Consider the following 14515-nt stretch of genomic DNA (forward strand, 5'->3'; position numbering starts at 1 on the left):
GAAGAACACAAGCAAGACGCCCATCATCTTTATGCAGCAGCAGAAATGCGCGATGAAAGTCTTCTGCTAGTGTCGCAAGTTGCAACTGTACCGTCGCGGCTATATAGGGCGGTGTCAGAGGACCAGCCCTGCTAAATCAGGGAAACGCCGAAATCGCCGAAGCTCGGTCAGGAACCATGATTGCTGGCGCGTAGCACAGACCTTACGGTGACAGATCTTTCTATTTAGACAGACTATCCTAAGTATCAGGTTGCCTGGTTCGGCAGACGTCGGGCTAGTTATCTGGTACTCCGTATGTAATCCTTCACTATCCGCGCAGGACATCGACCAGACACCGTTTTAGCCTAGCTAGCGGTATTATAATTCTATAATACGCAAATCAAAATACTAAGACAGCTGAGCAAAGAACTTATAAACCCATCACTACCCAGCGAAGTGGACTGGTATCCGTACAGAATTATAATTATGTAGATAGTGGATGAATATGATTATATGACATTGATATATTCCTAAAACCCCACCAAGCCAAACTTTACACCATTGGCATTCTCTTGCTCCCATGTATACAAATATACATGGACACAGATACATCCATACTGAGTCAGGTTAGCTACTGTGCGCTGTCATGGTCCTTTGTCCAATCTTCTAGCTGATAATCCTGGCTAGTCTGCAAATGGATGATTTTCCACGAATGGCAGGCTGGGTCAAGAGATGCCATAATGCAGGCATGACATGATATCAGATGTCCTATTCCTGTCCATACCATACCGTAGCGTAGCTTAGCTCTGTCTGTATCTGTATCTTACTAGCGGCGTGGAAATCACTAGTCGGTCTTTTATGGAAGCCTGACCTCCCAACTCCCACCAGCTCTTGTTCTCCTATCCTACAATTGTCTCCTATACCCAACTCGCCTTCATTCTCGAATCTGAATTCTCGTATCTGTCCATCAACATGCGTGAAATTGTGAGTCCGCTCACTGACTTCGGAATATCCTGTCGTCGAGATCGCTGACCTCTGATTTCGATTATACTGAAAATAGGTTCATCTTCAAACCGGCCAATGCGTGAGTCAATTCCCGTTCTCATGAGAAATTGAAGTAATGCTAAGCAATGATACTTCTTCGCAGGGTAACCAAGTTGGTGCTGCCTTTTGGTAATTCCAGCATAACTGTCTATTACTCCCTGATTCTACCGTTCTTACCTCTGACACGGCCCAGGCAAACCATCTCCGGCGAACACGGTCTCGATGAGTCCGGCATGTCAGTGATCCGGTCACTGTCGCTTACGATCTATCTGACACTACCACAGGTGCAATGCCTCATCCGACCAGCAGCTGGAGCGGATGAATGTCTATTTCAACGAGGTCGGCAACTCGAAATACGTCCCTCGAGCGGTCCTCGTCGACTTGGAACCGGGAACAATGGATGCCATTCGCTCCGGCCCCCACGGAGCCCTTTTCCGACCTGATAACTTTGTGTTTGGGCAGTCCAGCGCGGGCAACAACTGGGCAAAGGGTCATTACACGGAAGGCGCGGAGCTGGTGGATCAAGTCATTGATGTTGTTCGCCGTGAGGCGGAGAGCTGTGACTATCTGCAAGGATTCCAGATCACCCATTCTCTGGGCGGCGGAACGGGAGCTGGCATGGGCACGCTTCTCATCTCCAAGATCCGGGAGGAATTCCCTGATCGGATGATGGCAACATTCTCGGTCCTGCCATCCCCCAAGGTCTCTGATACCGTGGTGGAGCCGTACAATGCGACGCTGTCAATCCACCAGTTGGTCGAGCACGCAGATGAGACGTTTTGCATCGACAATGAGGTATCAGTCCTGATTATTCCACGCCGATGCGAGCTAACAAGCACAGGCGCTCTATGATATCTGTACACGGACGCTGAAGCTGTCTTCCCCGTCGTATGGCGATCTCAACCATCTCGTTTCCACGGTCATGTCCGGCATCACTGCCAGCTTTCGGTTCCCAGGACAGCTGAATTCCGACCTTCGGAAGCTGGCGGTTAATATGGTTCCCTTTCCCCGGCTGCATTTCTTCATGGTGGGCTTTGCTCCATTGACCAGTCGAGGAGCCCAGTCCTTCCGCGCAATGAGTGTTCCAGAACTCACGCAGCAGATGTTTGATTCCAAGAATATGATGACGGCTTGCAACTTTCAAAACGGCCGCTTTCTGACCTGCTCAGCCCTTTTGTACGCTTTTCTCCTACCCAAAATCCGCCGCCCCCCAAAAAAAAGCTAATCAGTCTCAGCCGCGGCAAGATCTCCATGAAAGAAGTCGATGATCAAATGCTCAGTATCCATACTAAGAACTCCGGTTACTTTGTGGAATGGATCCCAAATAATGTTCAAACAGCTCTCTGCTCTGTGCCTCCAAAGGGCCTGAAAATGTCGGCCACTTTTGTGGGCAATTCCACGTCTGTCCAGGAGCTCTTCCAGCGCGTGGCGACCCAGTTCACGGCCATGTTCCGCCGCAAAGCCTTCTTGCACTGGTATACCGGCGAGGGAATGGATGAGATGGAATTCACCGAGGCGGAAAGTAACATGAATGATTTGATGTCCGAATATCAACAATACCAGGAGGCCAGTATCTCCGACGGAGAGGAGCAACAGTATGCCGAGGAGGAGGCATATGAGGCCGAGGAATAAACCCTCTGAAATTCACCATCTCGTGCAAGATCGACAGTAACCCTATTCAGCTTCAAGCTTGTCACTCCTTTCTCTGTCTCTCTGGGGAGCTTGCCTGGAATTCCTCCTATTGTTTACGATACTCACCGTCTTAAACAGGAATGGAACTTCAGTCAGCTAATAATCTAGTAGTGCCGTTCTCTCCGCATTGCGGTCAAGGCAGAGGTCTGGTAGATAGCGTCCTCTGTACCATTGATCGCATTGGTTGATATCGCAATCGAATGTCATGTATGCGAAGGAAATCGGGCACACATGAGTCAACCGTGGAATAAATGTAGTGCCCGGTATATCTGTGCGAACCTCTTCGGTTTTCAGGTCCTGAATTACTAGTAAAGGTGGGCGACCGTCAGCCATAAGAGCAAACTTCCGATCTTTATAAAAGGAGCCTATTTTTGGTAAGGAGATCCGGGTGACGCTCAGTGATAATATCCGCGAGACGTCGCGGAACAAGTTGGTTCTTAGCCTAGCATCAAACTGCTTAACAGGCCAGGTTTGAAAGCATTTTCCGTTACTCTTCCTCGATGTACTCAATCAAGAGATAGCTAGCGCACATCACGCCATCTTTGCATATGTTGCTGTAGGCATGACGACTAAAGAATTAGGTAGGGAGAGTACATCCAAGCCATGATAGAAGTCACAACGGATATATCGAAATTGACGGGCAGGAGTAGGTAGTTTGTGTAATCAAATAAGCTGCGAATTAATGAGTATCCCTCCAATAGATACTATGAGTATTCGATATCTACTGGTTCCTGAGACAGCGGTCTGATGAAGCGTGGTTATATAAGTATAACCAACCCTAAACAGTCAACACCCATTATTGTTGTGATTGTTAGCCCCCACTCATTCAGCCCTATAGATATCAAATTAATATATTAGATATAGGTTGATTTGATGCGAATTACTATAAATTATTTATAAAAGTATTAATTGTCTATAAACATGTTAGACCATGAGCAATACGCATATGTCTAAGGGAAGAGAGATGGACACGGCTGCCAGCTGCAACATTCTATCGCGGCATTGAGAGAGCATTTTCATGATACGATGGCAGAGTATCCAGAGTGGAAATGTCCCATGCGCAGATTGCGTTCATCCATCTCAACAAGGGATAGTAGACTCGTTTATGAGAATGACCCCCAGCATCAGAAGATTCAAAAAGGCATTTGTTAAAGGCTGAATACTCACTCTGTCTGGGTTCTCTTCACAAAGAAATGTGATGCTACCTATCTCTAATCCACGCAGAACACATTCAACTACATCCGTCAGTGAAATATAGACCGAGTGATGGCCGACTGATAGGCAAAAGGTACATCAACCTCAGGGTGTGCAGTCAGGGTCAAGAATTGTTCTTTGTGAGGCCAAAGGTTGCGTCAGGACAGTGCTGGAAGTACATCACAGCAGATTTGTTGTACATGCTTGCCTTATCTTCCTATATTAACGCGATGAAGCGAGCTGGCAAGCATGATAAGGATGTCTGAACGAGCTTCCATCTTGTAGTGTAGGCTGATCAAGCCCCACCTGCTCTGATGAAGTCCCAGATGATATACTCCCACCTCTAAGCCTGGGAGGTATTCCAAGCAGCTGTTCCATCCTGCCAAGCAATCTGCTGCTAATTCAGAGTATGATGGTGGAATTAAGTGCATGACCAAAAGGGTTTAGAGGAGCATACAGGTCTCCCAGTCAGAGATTCTTCAGGATGTGACTTATGTGGGAGAAGTTGCCCTCCTGTGCTTCTAAATTGTTCATGTTCTGCGTTGTCTTGGAAGTGCTTAAATTCCTAGGTAGGATGTTTTGTTCATAGTCGCAGTGCTAACAGGCTCTGAAGCATCTGTCCTAATAGGACCGCTATAAGTTTGTATACACAGGAATAGCACTGCGCTGCCCTTGATGCTTGCTTGCTCTGCAGATACTTGTTGAGTGGGGTCTGGGGTGTGCGCGATGTGGTTACTGCTATATTATTATTGAGTGCCAGAACTCAACAGGCTGTTAAAGTTGCTAAAAACTTCGCTGATAGGGTCTGATTTCAACCAGTCAGCTGTGTGTCTCGACCTTTTCACTTTGCTAATAGTTTGGTATCATCGTCATACAATCTTGAGCGCCCAGATCGGTGTGATCCCTTATGAGCTTTCTGAATGTGGCTTCCAACGCCTGGCATGCGCTGGAGAGACACCTAGATAGGTCAGATGGCCCACCCCTGAGTCCAACAGCACTAGAAACCAAACAAACCTCAACACCTATTCTAGCGTGTGCACCGGCATCCATGTCCAGTGTCAAAATCTCGGGTGAATTCCGGTAGGCTTATGTGGGTGCGGGAAGCCCTTGTCAAAGGGGTTGTGGCGTTCTCCTGGTGCATTTTTTCTCTGAATCCGTTTTGATGTTGCCTTATCCTTTTCGCTTTCGATCGTGTCCTGGACTACCATCTTGATTTTTGGTTCTGTCTCCCGCACTATTGTCCGCGCGTCTTCCTGTGCTGCACGTGGAAGCAGATATGGGGGGACCCAAGTTTCGTGTAGGGCCTGCTGTATAATTTGCTTCACAATTTGCTCTGCTGCGTCATTGAGCTTCTTCACAGCACACTGCCCGATCTTCTCTCCCAGTTTCTTGACCTCGTCATATGCGTGTGCCTGTGCGACCTTGTCGAAGTTCTCCTCCTCTGCCTCGTTACTCATCTTCTGCAGAGCCATGTCGAATTTCCCTTCTGCCTCTTTGATCACTTCCTGCCTTACCTCTTGCAAAGCTTTCTCAGCTGCCTCTTTCACTGCTTGATTGACCTTCTTCACCACTTCGTCGCACAATTTCCCCCATTTCTCCCTTGCTTCTCGACCCTTCTCTAAATCTTTCAAGGCTAAATCAGCCGGACTCATCGGAAGCTCTCGCACACCCCCAAAGCCATACATAAAACCGTCTTCTCTTGCGTCGTCCATACGTTTTTGGATGTCCTGCTCTATCTTCTGCACTGCGTTCTTTTCTGCTTCTGGTAGTGCCTCTTGCAACAACTTCTGGGCCTTGGCCTGCACAGCCTCAGCGGCTGCTTTCGCTGCCTCCACCACCCGATTCTGCGCCTGATCCACAGACTTTTGCACTGCATCTTCCACATCCTTGTGTATGTCGAAGTTCAAATCTGCGTACTCCAGATCGTCAGCGCTCAGTCGGACCGATCGCAGTTCAGAAATCGCATCACTGATTGCCGATCTTGCAAGGTCTCTGACGCGGCCCACAGTATTCTCCACTGCTTTCTCTACCGTCTTTTCCACTGCCACCTCCGCTGCGACTTGCTGCGCGACGTCTGGAATAGCCTCGTGGACCGCTTCGGGAACCTTGGCCACAACCTTTTCCCTTGCGTCCCACACCTCGAATGTATACGAGCCCTGTACGGTTCGTGGATCACGTGAACGCTCATAATCCTCGATTCCTTCCATCTTTGCCTTGGACGCTAGTTGCTGCAGGGCGTCTGCAAGTGTCTCCTCCACCGCTTGTCTGAGCTTCTGTGCCACATCCTCCAGAAAGTCCGGTAATTGAATTTGACTCTTGATTTCTTGTTCGACGTCCTCAATGGCTGTTTGCACCGAGCCCTCGACCGCGGCGCAGGCGTCCCTCACTACCGAGCTTAGCGCGTACGCATATTTTTCCCTCAGCTCTTGGTCAAATGCGCGAATCTTTGCCTGCACGGTGTCTTCCGATTCTCCCTTTCCCATGGCGTCAATGATGGTGTCGACGATTCTGCCTCAAAAGTTAGTCTCAGTATGAATAGGTCCAAAATCTGCCAGAGAAGAAGAGGTGGAAAGGAGGTTGAGAAGGATATCAGACTTTTGCATCTCCTTGGTGGTGAGCTTTTTGAATCCCTTTTTTCCCAACCAGCCTCCAATGGTACTAAAAAGTTTGTCAAAGCCTTCGGCCGCAAGCTCCTCTGCCAGAAGTTCCCCAAATGCCGAGCCGATCATCCCAATGGTTGACCCTGCGCCGTGAAACAAAAAGGTGTCAGCCATAAGAGCTCTGTAAAAGAGTGCGCTTGAATGAACCTCAACGAATCTCCTCCTCTTTCGGATCACTGACCTGTAACGACCAAGATTTCATTCGAGAGAACTTGATATATACTGACCGCTGTCAATTCGCTTCGCATTTTTGGATCAGCTATATTATGAGAGAGAGCAGATCTAACATATGGGGCAGCCAATGTAGCAACTGCTGTCCCGAGAGCAGCTCCCGCGGGTCCACCCAGGGTTCCGCAGGCAATGGTGCTCGCTAGTACTATAGTCGAATAAGTGCATTCAGCAATGGCGCGTTCGGCCTCATCCTAGACATATGTTTAGTAACAACATGAAGTGATTTAACAAAGACATATTACCTACATATTCACCTGCTAGGTGATCAATTCCAGCAATAAAGTACCCAAGCACTGGAATGTCCTCTAGGAATCTGAAAAAGGCACCATGCAGGGAGAAAAACGGGTAATCGTCGCTGTAAAAGGTTGTGTTAGATGGGATGTTCTTCAAACGTGCAGGATACGCGGTACTTACGGGTCATCAATCGATAAGCTTCCGTCATCGGCGACCTTGATATCCTTATAGAGAGGGTACTTAGCCGTGATCCAACCTCCACCAAGGTTTTTGTATTCAAGGTGCGCCTGCAGTTCAAATTCGGAATTGACGAGCCACCCGTCAGAGGTCATGAAGAAGTTGCCGTTTCTCTTCTGCTTGATTCTTCCATTGTCGTTCTCGTAATGGTCACCCAAGTCGATCTCTTGGTAATGGAGCTTGCCATCTATTCCAATAACAAAACCGCGGAGCAGAGCTTCATCGCGACACTTGTATCTGACCATTCTATTACGAATGTCTTTGGGACTACTCAGGTTAGCAACACAACACAACACATATATGTATGTATGTATGTATAGATAAGAGACGAGGGAAAAAGGGTTTAGTCGTACAGGCCATCATATTCCAGCTTTCCATCGTTGTTGCTGAAGAAGAAATCGAGACAAATCGCCATATCCTTACCACCATAATCCTGAGTGAGCGTGGCTGTCAAGAGGTTGCCACCTTTGAGCTGTAGTGTACCAGGTTTCACCTGATCGATGAGCAACGGGGGCGGCTGCCCATCCGGAAGGGTCGTCCACCAGCCTTCCCAGTCCGGATTTCCTAGAGTCCACCTCTTGTGGTCGGGGTCATACCAGATTTTGTCATCCAGTCTGGTCGAGTTTTCCACCCAACTGCCATCATTTGCTTGGCAGGTGGCATGGAGGTAGGTTGCACCAGCACCACTGTGGGGGTCATCGGTTTTCTCTGTAGTCTGGATATAGATGTTCTTTGATTTGTTGATGCTGAAATACATGTTGACGCTCAAAGCTTTTGGAGGATGACGGAAGTAACTGCAGACGAGAACAGCGAGAGGAGTACACGAAGGATGAGCGACAGTAGTCTTATGTCACCCCTATTTACCTCTGCCCGAGAAACCATCAACGGTGGAGTCCGGTGCCCTTTTTTTCCTCCGGGGCTGGCGGCGGGAGAGGGGCGCAGCTGACAAGAAGCAAAAGGCAGACTTCGTATTTCTCGCAGAACTGCCACAAGAGACCCATCAATAACTAATTGGGCAGCTCTGCATGAATAAGCTCCTCTGTAAATACATACTACGTACAGTAGGCTTTCATTCACCGTAGTACTCTCCAGATCTCGACTTTTCCGAATTTCACCTACTTATCAAGATCCTAAAGGAAACACTCTCTGTTTGATAGGATGATAAGCTGGTTCAAGCAGTTTCAAGCTGCTACTGCTTGTCAAGGACCTCGAAATCACTCTACATGATCAGTCCTCAATCAGCTGTGCATCACTCCCAACATTCCGCGGTGTCCCTTGGCAATTGCAGCTAGACTGGCTGTGGGGTGGATATGGGTTAATCCACATGGGGTTCAACCCAACCCGTATGGGTTTAGGGAAACCTATGATATTAGTTATCCACCTCCTAATCTATATGGGTTAGATTATAGATAACCTCTTTTACCTATAATTAGCATATAATTTCAAACTATACTACTTTTAGTAGGTGGAACAATCTCCTATTAAGAGAATATTATAGATAAACTATAAAACCTATATACCCACTAAATTCTGCTCGTCACATGTACCTAAATGGTTTATCTACACCCATCTGGGTTGGGTATCAACCACCCATACCCATGTGGGTTGGATCAGGGCCAACCCTTATCCAACCCATAGCGTGGATTGGGTGGGTTGGGTGTGGATCTGTGGATTGGGTAAGCCAGTCTAATTGCAGCTTCTGTGGAACAAGAAGGTGTTCGCCACGAAATCTGAGTCTAACAGGCTAATGTATGGGTTACTCTAAGTCTAACTTTATGAAAGCTAGTCTTTGTTTTCTTAGCTGGGTCCCTTTGTATATGATAGGACACGTGGCCATATTACATGAATTACCTGCATTAGTGAGCCCACTCTCAATTATTGCTTTCTCCGCGGCGTCTTTCCTTTCAGTTATGATAGCCGATTGAGGTCTTAGTTCCCACGTGCAATGGTAGGAAAAAGGGATGACTGGATTCTGCAGGCCTTGAGCAATTTGAGTCAGGCATTTCACTCAAACTTGGGCAACAACAAGGAGGTAACTAAGTAATGACTAGTGATAACATCTGTGGGCCACAATCACCTCAGCTGTCGAACTCCGCTGGATGGTTGATCTCTTTGAGCCTATCGGGGCTCCACGCTAGTTGCGATAGTCGTCCACAGGCCAGAGTTAGTGTGCTTTTGATCAGATGACTTTGGGAGTTTGAAATGCTCAATTGATAAAGTATTTAGATCCAGCTGAGACTATGACCGCTGTGAACTATAAGAAAGTTGAAAGTATGGACTTTAAGAAAATCAACCCAGACATAAAATATCATAACTATGGGAGGACAGGGCATGTTACAAGATTCTATCCTAAGCCTAAAGATAGTGCTATGAGGGCCACCTGACTAGTGGCTAACATCATCGCAAGGGATGATAGGGCCTACCTAAGTCTATTTCGACATGCTTGAGTAACATGTGATGATATAACATTAACCCCACGGGTCATGGTAGATTTATTATGATTATTATTATTATTTTCATTCACGCATCTGTCAGCCCTATTGGTTGAGTGGCGGCAGGTCCCTGCTAGTAGCTGGGTAAGCTGCTACTAAGCCTACTATCTTATATACACTACATCCATGGTAGGTCTGATTGTCCCTATGCCCTGTAGATATACCTAGTATAACACCCATAGCTTCTATCTCTGTCTGGATGATCTGATCACCCTAAGAGGTGCTTAGCCTAGTGTTCTCTCTTATTAAATAAGCCCTGTAAGCAAGCAGCAGTAGTATACAGGTTAGGGGTTACTACCTATAGTGCTAACCTAGAATATATCTAATAGGCTCTAGAATTAGCCCAGGAGCTGTGTGGTAATTATAAATTAGGTAGCTCACTATGCTAACTTTAGCTTATAGAGTAGGTAAGTATAGTTAGCTGTTAGCCTCCTGTGACTCCCATCATGCTATATAGAGCTAGAGCTCTGAGTAGGTTGGTCTCTGATCGGGAAAGACCCGAGCAAAACAGAAAATGAGCGTCCCGATGAGGATTCCAGATTAGTAGGCTAGTAGCCGAACTACTGGACTTGCTCGTCTCGTAGGGCCCTGAAGACAAAGTGATGGGTGGGTGATCATTGATCATTAATGGCATTTAAGAGCGTATATTGATGGATATGGTGGGTAAACAAGGTCGAACACTTATGAATTTTTTGTCTTCAACAGACATATGACTCCTATATCTGACAGAGTGTTTACAACCACTGCAGTCATTCACAGGATGCCTGCTAAGCATAACTAGCCATGTACAGCTCACGTGACCCCACCCTTGTCTTTGAGCAAGTATTGTTAATGTTTGATCAGCAGGCCTCTTCCACCCAATATCTTGCCAAGCTGGACCATCATATTACCTTCTCGTTAATCCCTCAGCAAGTTCAGTAAGGATACAGCGCTGATACTGCAGAATGGTCAGAGCTAGAACTGTGGCGTGAGGTCACCTGGTAAGTTCCTTGGCGAGCTAAACTTGTCTGCGAATAGTAAACCCCTCAAGGTCTCCAGGGCTCCTTCCATACAAATCCTCCTATGGCCAGCTTAAATGGCGCAAGATCCCCGGAAGTCTACCGCCGGATCGTGCTAGTTTATACCAGGGACCAATGGCCGCGTTTATCATGTCTAACAAGGCTAGGCGCGGTGCTATCAGCAGCCTGCAGCGCCAATAATACTAATAATAGCATCTGTGCCAGTGCACTGACTGCGCTTGATAGTGGTTGACTGGTAACATTCTTGGCCTCTGTTGCGGAAGCTGATTCTCTGCCTGAGTCGCGTAAGAACTGATACGGGAGACGTCTTCTGAGGCTATCTTGAGTTACAGGGCGTCACTGATGGAGAGCCAAACTTTAGGTATATTTTCTGTCCACAACTGAGGGGGTACGATTTAGGAAGTGACTTGACACTTCTGGGCTTGACTGCATGAGGGAGGCCCCAGATTTGACATAAGTTCTTTAGCTTGTTAGATGCATTTCAAATGACGACAAAAAAAAAAAAAAAAAAAAAAAAAAAAACAGGTAACATCTATAGCTGCGCAAGGTTGCTACTTGTGATTCACTCTGCTTTGCGTTCCACTCTCCATCTTTTGTTCCTCCTGACTTGTAATGTCCTTGAAGTTCTGGTCCCATCAGCCCTACTAGCCGTAGTCCTGGAAGCCCTGGCAACACCAGCATCCGAGCGGACTATGAAAGGCTTAGAGGATGCAGTGGTGTCGAGGTCGGGAACTTCGTCGGAAGGAAGTATATCGCTCTCTTCCAGCGGCTCGTTAAGAAGGCTAGTAGCTTGTCCAGGGCTATGTATGGCTTCATCCTCTTCTACCTTCCCGGCCGAGGACGTTCCTACCGTAAATCGTCGAGCGCCAGGCTGCATCCTTTTCGGACCTGAGTAAGTTGTGTCTCTCGATGCGAGTACAGCTCTAACTATCTCAACGGTCTCCAGTATCTCATCGCGCTCACGTTTTCGTTCAGCGTCCTGTTCCCAGATTCTGCCATCTTCGGACGCCTTGTCACTTCCTCTGCCTTCAGTGCCTTCATGACTTTCGGCACTTGCAAGGGAGGCCGTCTCGTAGGCCTCCACTTCAAACCTAACCGACCTCCTAGGCGGTGATGGTACCGCCGATATGAGCGTAGGCGGACCTGATGTGCGACCAGGTAGAGATTGTTCCGGCGGATATGGAGGGGACGCCGGAGAAGCCACTCGGTAAGGCAAAGGTGGAGATGATGCTCGATCGGGTAAGTGAGGCGCCGGCCGACTGGATGAGGAGCTTCCCGAGCTGCTTGAGCTGTAGGTCACGTAGGAAGACAAGGACGTTGTCTCACTGCCCCCCTTTTCAATGTCCTTATCCGCCACGTCTCTATGAAAAACTGAGAACATCTTTCCAAGCGTGATAGGTTGGTTCGGAGCTAGCTCATATATCGCTCCCATTCGGCGCTCCCAGAAGTTGACAAATTTTCCAATAATTGCAGCGACGATGATGGTGAACACGAGCAGAGGGACTGCCGATGCCGGATACCAGAGTGCGTCAATCGCAAGGCCAGGTATAGCAAAGACACTCTACGAAAGCTGTAAGTGCAAGCTCATCAGAGACTCTAGTACAATGTGCACTTACTGCAACATACGAGAGTGGGATGAAAATGAAAGCCAGAGCGCTGAGGCGAGCTACAGACTGCCCTTGCGAGACAGCTTCTAGATTGAAAGCCTAATACTTATTAGAATTCTGATTGCAGGAAACAAGGGGGCCTCTTACGAGCTGGATGAGGTTTTGTAGCTGCTCTTTCACAGTATCAATCGTCGAAGCATTGTGATCCATCTGACCCTTTATTAACTCGAGCCGATCATCAAGATCTTTGTCGGCTGGTCCGATCGAGTTAAGTTTGATTACATGATTAGCTATCGCCTGGTGAATCCTTAGAACTTCGCGAATCTCGATGGCCGTCTGCATTTGTTGGTGTAAAAAGCGAGTCTGTATCGTAACGGGTAATATGCCTTCCATTCCGCTGGACTCCGCGCTATAAAGATGTGCTTTCATGGCGACGATGACGGCATTCCAGTTGGTGAAGAGGTATAATAAGTCGGGGACAATCCAGAGTATATTCCTCTCAAGCCGCTGCCAACGCGCCCATGAATTTTCTGTATAATGTCGCTCAAGAACATTGATGAGGTCTGGAATCAATGGATTCCCAACGATTATTGTCACTGTCTGCCCGTTGACGCTCAGGCTTTGTGCGGCTGAATCAGCCATGTTAGCATGAAAACAAAGACGAGTATGTTGCAAGCACCTCTGACCTATAGGGATACGGAGACACGCTCTATCCCCCAAGAATAGTTGCTTCACTTCGTCTACAAATGCCCCTCCGTCGTAAACACTGACGTGCTCGGCACTAAAGTTAAAATCTGACATCCGATCAGTTGGGGGCTATTATTCACACACTGCGGAAGGGTTAATGAGGTAACATACTCTTCATCTCATCGAGCGTAGGCAGCGTGCTCTGTGCCTCACGATTGGTAGCCTCGAGAAGATCCAGGGATGCTCCTGGAAAATTGGGGAACGATTTCAGAAACTCTTCGCGGAAATCTGCAACCCACCCCTGCACAATGCTGTGTAATGAGAACGTCAGCAACCCCGACAAGGCAATCATATAACAACTCGTGAAAGAATCCGTACACGAGAATCGGTAATGGACGAGGCCTATATTCAGTGCTTCCAACATCAGCAGGACGTAAACAGCCCTCAAAGAACTGCGGGAAGGACTCGCGCTCGCGCCTGGAGAATCTTTTTGTTGTCGAGAAAAGCCTCTCAGAACCAGCTCTGATAATTGCGACTTCTAGGGAGTCAGTTTCGTCCGGTTCACGGCGATGGCTGTCCGCATCGTATCGTACGAGGCGAAGCCTGGGGAGTTTGAGGGAAGCTAAGAATGTCATAGGTAATACTCTGCAGGTTGCAAACCTGGTCCGGGCCACATAAGGAAGGGATTCGAACCATCTCAATAACCTGCTGGGACCTCGATTTATATAAGCTGATACTTTAGTACCGTCCCATAAGGCGACTGGTCAATGAGAGAATCGGCGAGTGGTTGGCGAGTCGCCACGTATTGCGGGTCAGATGTGCTCCAATAACCCTTGTCAATAATAAGTGACGGGCGCGTGGAAAAGGTCCTGTGGTCCAGTCAACCGGGGAAATTTCTTAATTTTGTAGTTTCAATTACCTGTGATTGCCAACCGGACCTTACTCAGTACTGCGATTGAAGGGGTGAAGGGATGCTAAATTACACTGCTATAGTGAAAAGAGCTTTCTGGCTGAGACGACCACTTCCCGCTGACAAGGAATTAAGTCTGCCGTCACTGAATAGTCTCCTTCTATCTCAGTATATTACTGCCCAAATCCATGTGTTCTTCGGCCATTACTGTACATAGATTACACAGCTTCATGGACTCCCGACAATCATATACAAAAGAACAAAGAGGAGTCTAACCACTATAATATCTTTTGAGAGCAAGACTACTAAATGCCCGATAGGGATAATTACCATACTTTTCACTAATCCATATTTAGCCTGTAATCAAATCTTATATTAGGACAGTTAACCTGTCCATCCTTCCAGAAATCAATGGAAGCTATAGTCTGGCTATACAGTAGACAAATTCCATGATATATATACTTAAAGTAAGTAATGTAAGCTGTCTATATTTTTAGTATCTCTATTAAATATAAAATATAGCAGCTCT

The 14515-nt window shown here is 47.4% G+C and overlaps 3 protein-coding genes across 3 annotated transcripts, besides 2 other annotated features; 1 reads left to right on the top strand and 2 right to left on the bottom strand.

Annotated features, from left to right (window-relative positions):
• Positions 1 to 951: 951 nt before the first annotated feature.
• NFIA_112720 (tubulin beta chain) lies at positions 952 to 2655 on the top strand (the record flags this gene model as incomplete). The annotated part of the gene is made up of 7 exons (XM_001262644.1): positions 952 to 963; positions 1040 to 1063; positions 1127 to 1152; positions 1217 to 1258; positions 1308 to 1818; positions 1865 to 2199; positions 2259 to 2655. 7 exons carry the CDS (start codon positions 952 to 954, stop codon positions 2653 to 2655), a joined length of 1347 nt encoding a protein of 448 aa, XP_001262645.1.
• A 2312-nt stretch (positions 2656 to 4967) lies between these two features.
• On the bottom strand, positions 4968 to 8028 carry NFIA_112730 (uncharacterized protein; the record flags this gene model as incomplete). Its single annotated transcript, XM_001262645.1, has 6 exons — positions 4968 to 6417; positions 6505 to 6690; positions 6857 to 6939; positions 7047 to 7155; positions 7215 to 7517; positions 7625 to 8028. The coding sequence occupies 6 exons, from the start codon at positions 8026 to 8028 to the stop codon at positions 4968 to 4970; spliced, it is 2535 nt and encodes an 844-aa protein (XP_001262646.1).
• A 3247-nt stretch (positions 8029 to 11275) lies between these two features.
• Positions 11276 to 11303: a microsatellite.
• Positions 11276 to 11304: a microsatellite.
• Positions 11305 to 11344: 40 nt separating this feature from the next.
• On the bottom strand, positions 11345 to 13428 carry NFIA_112740 (uncharacterized protein; the record flags this gene model as incomplete). The annotated part of the gene is made up of 5 exons (XM_001262646.1): positions 11345 to 11670; positions 11746 to 12343; positions 12399 to 12488; positions 12537 to 13018; positions 13248 to 13428. The coding sequence occupies 5 exons, from the start codon at positions 13426 to 13428 to the stop codon at positions 11345 to 11347; spliced, it is 1677 nt and encodes a 558-aa protein (XP_001262647.1).
• Between the last annotated feature and the right edge of the window lie 1087 nt (positions 13429 to 14515).

The sequence above is a fragment of the Aspergillus fischeri genome, genomic scaffold (genome assembly GCF_000149645.3).
Source record: "Aspergillus fischeri NRRL 181 1099437636259 genomic scaffold, whole genome shotgun sequence".
Taxonomy (NCBI): Eukaryota; Fungi; Ascomycota; class Eurotiomycetes; order Eurotiales; family Aspergillaceae; genus Aspergillus; species Aspergillus fischeri.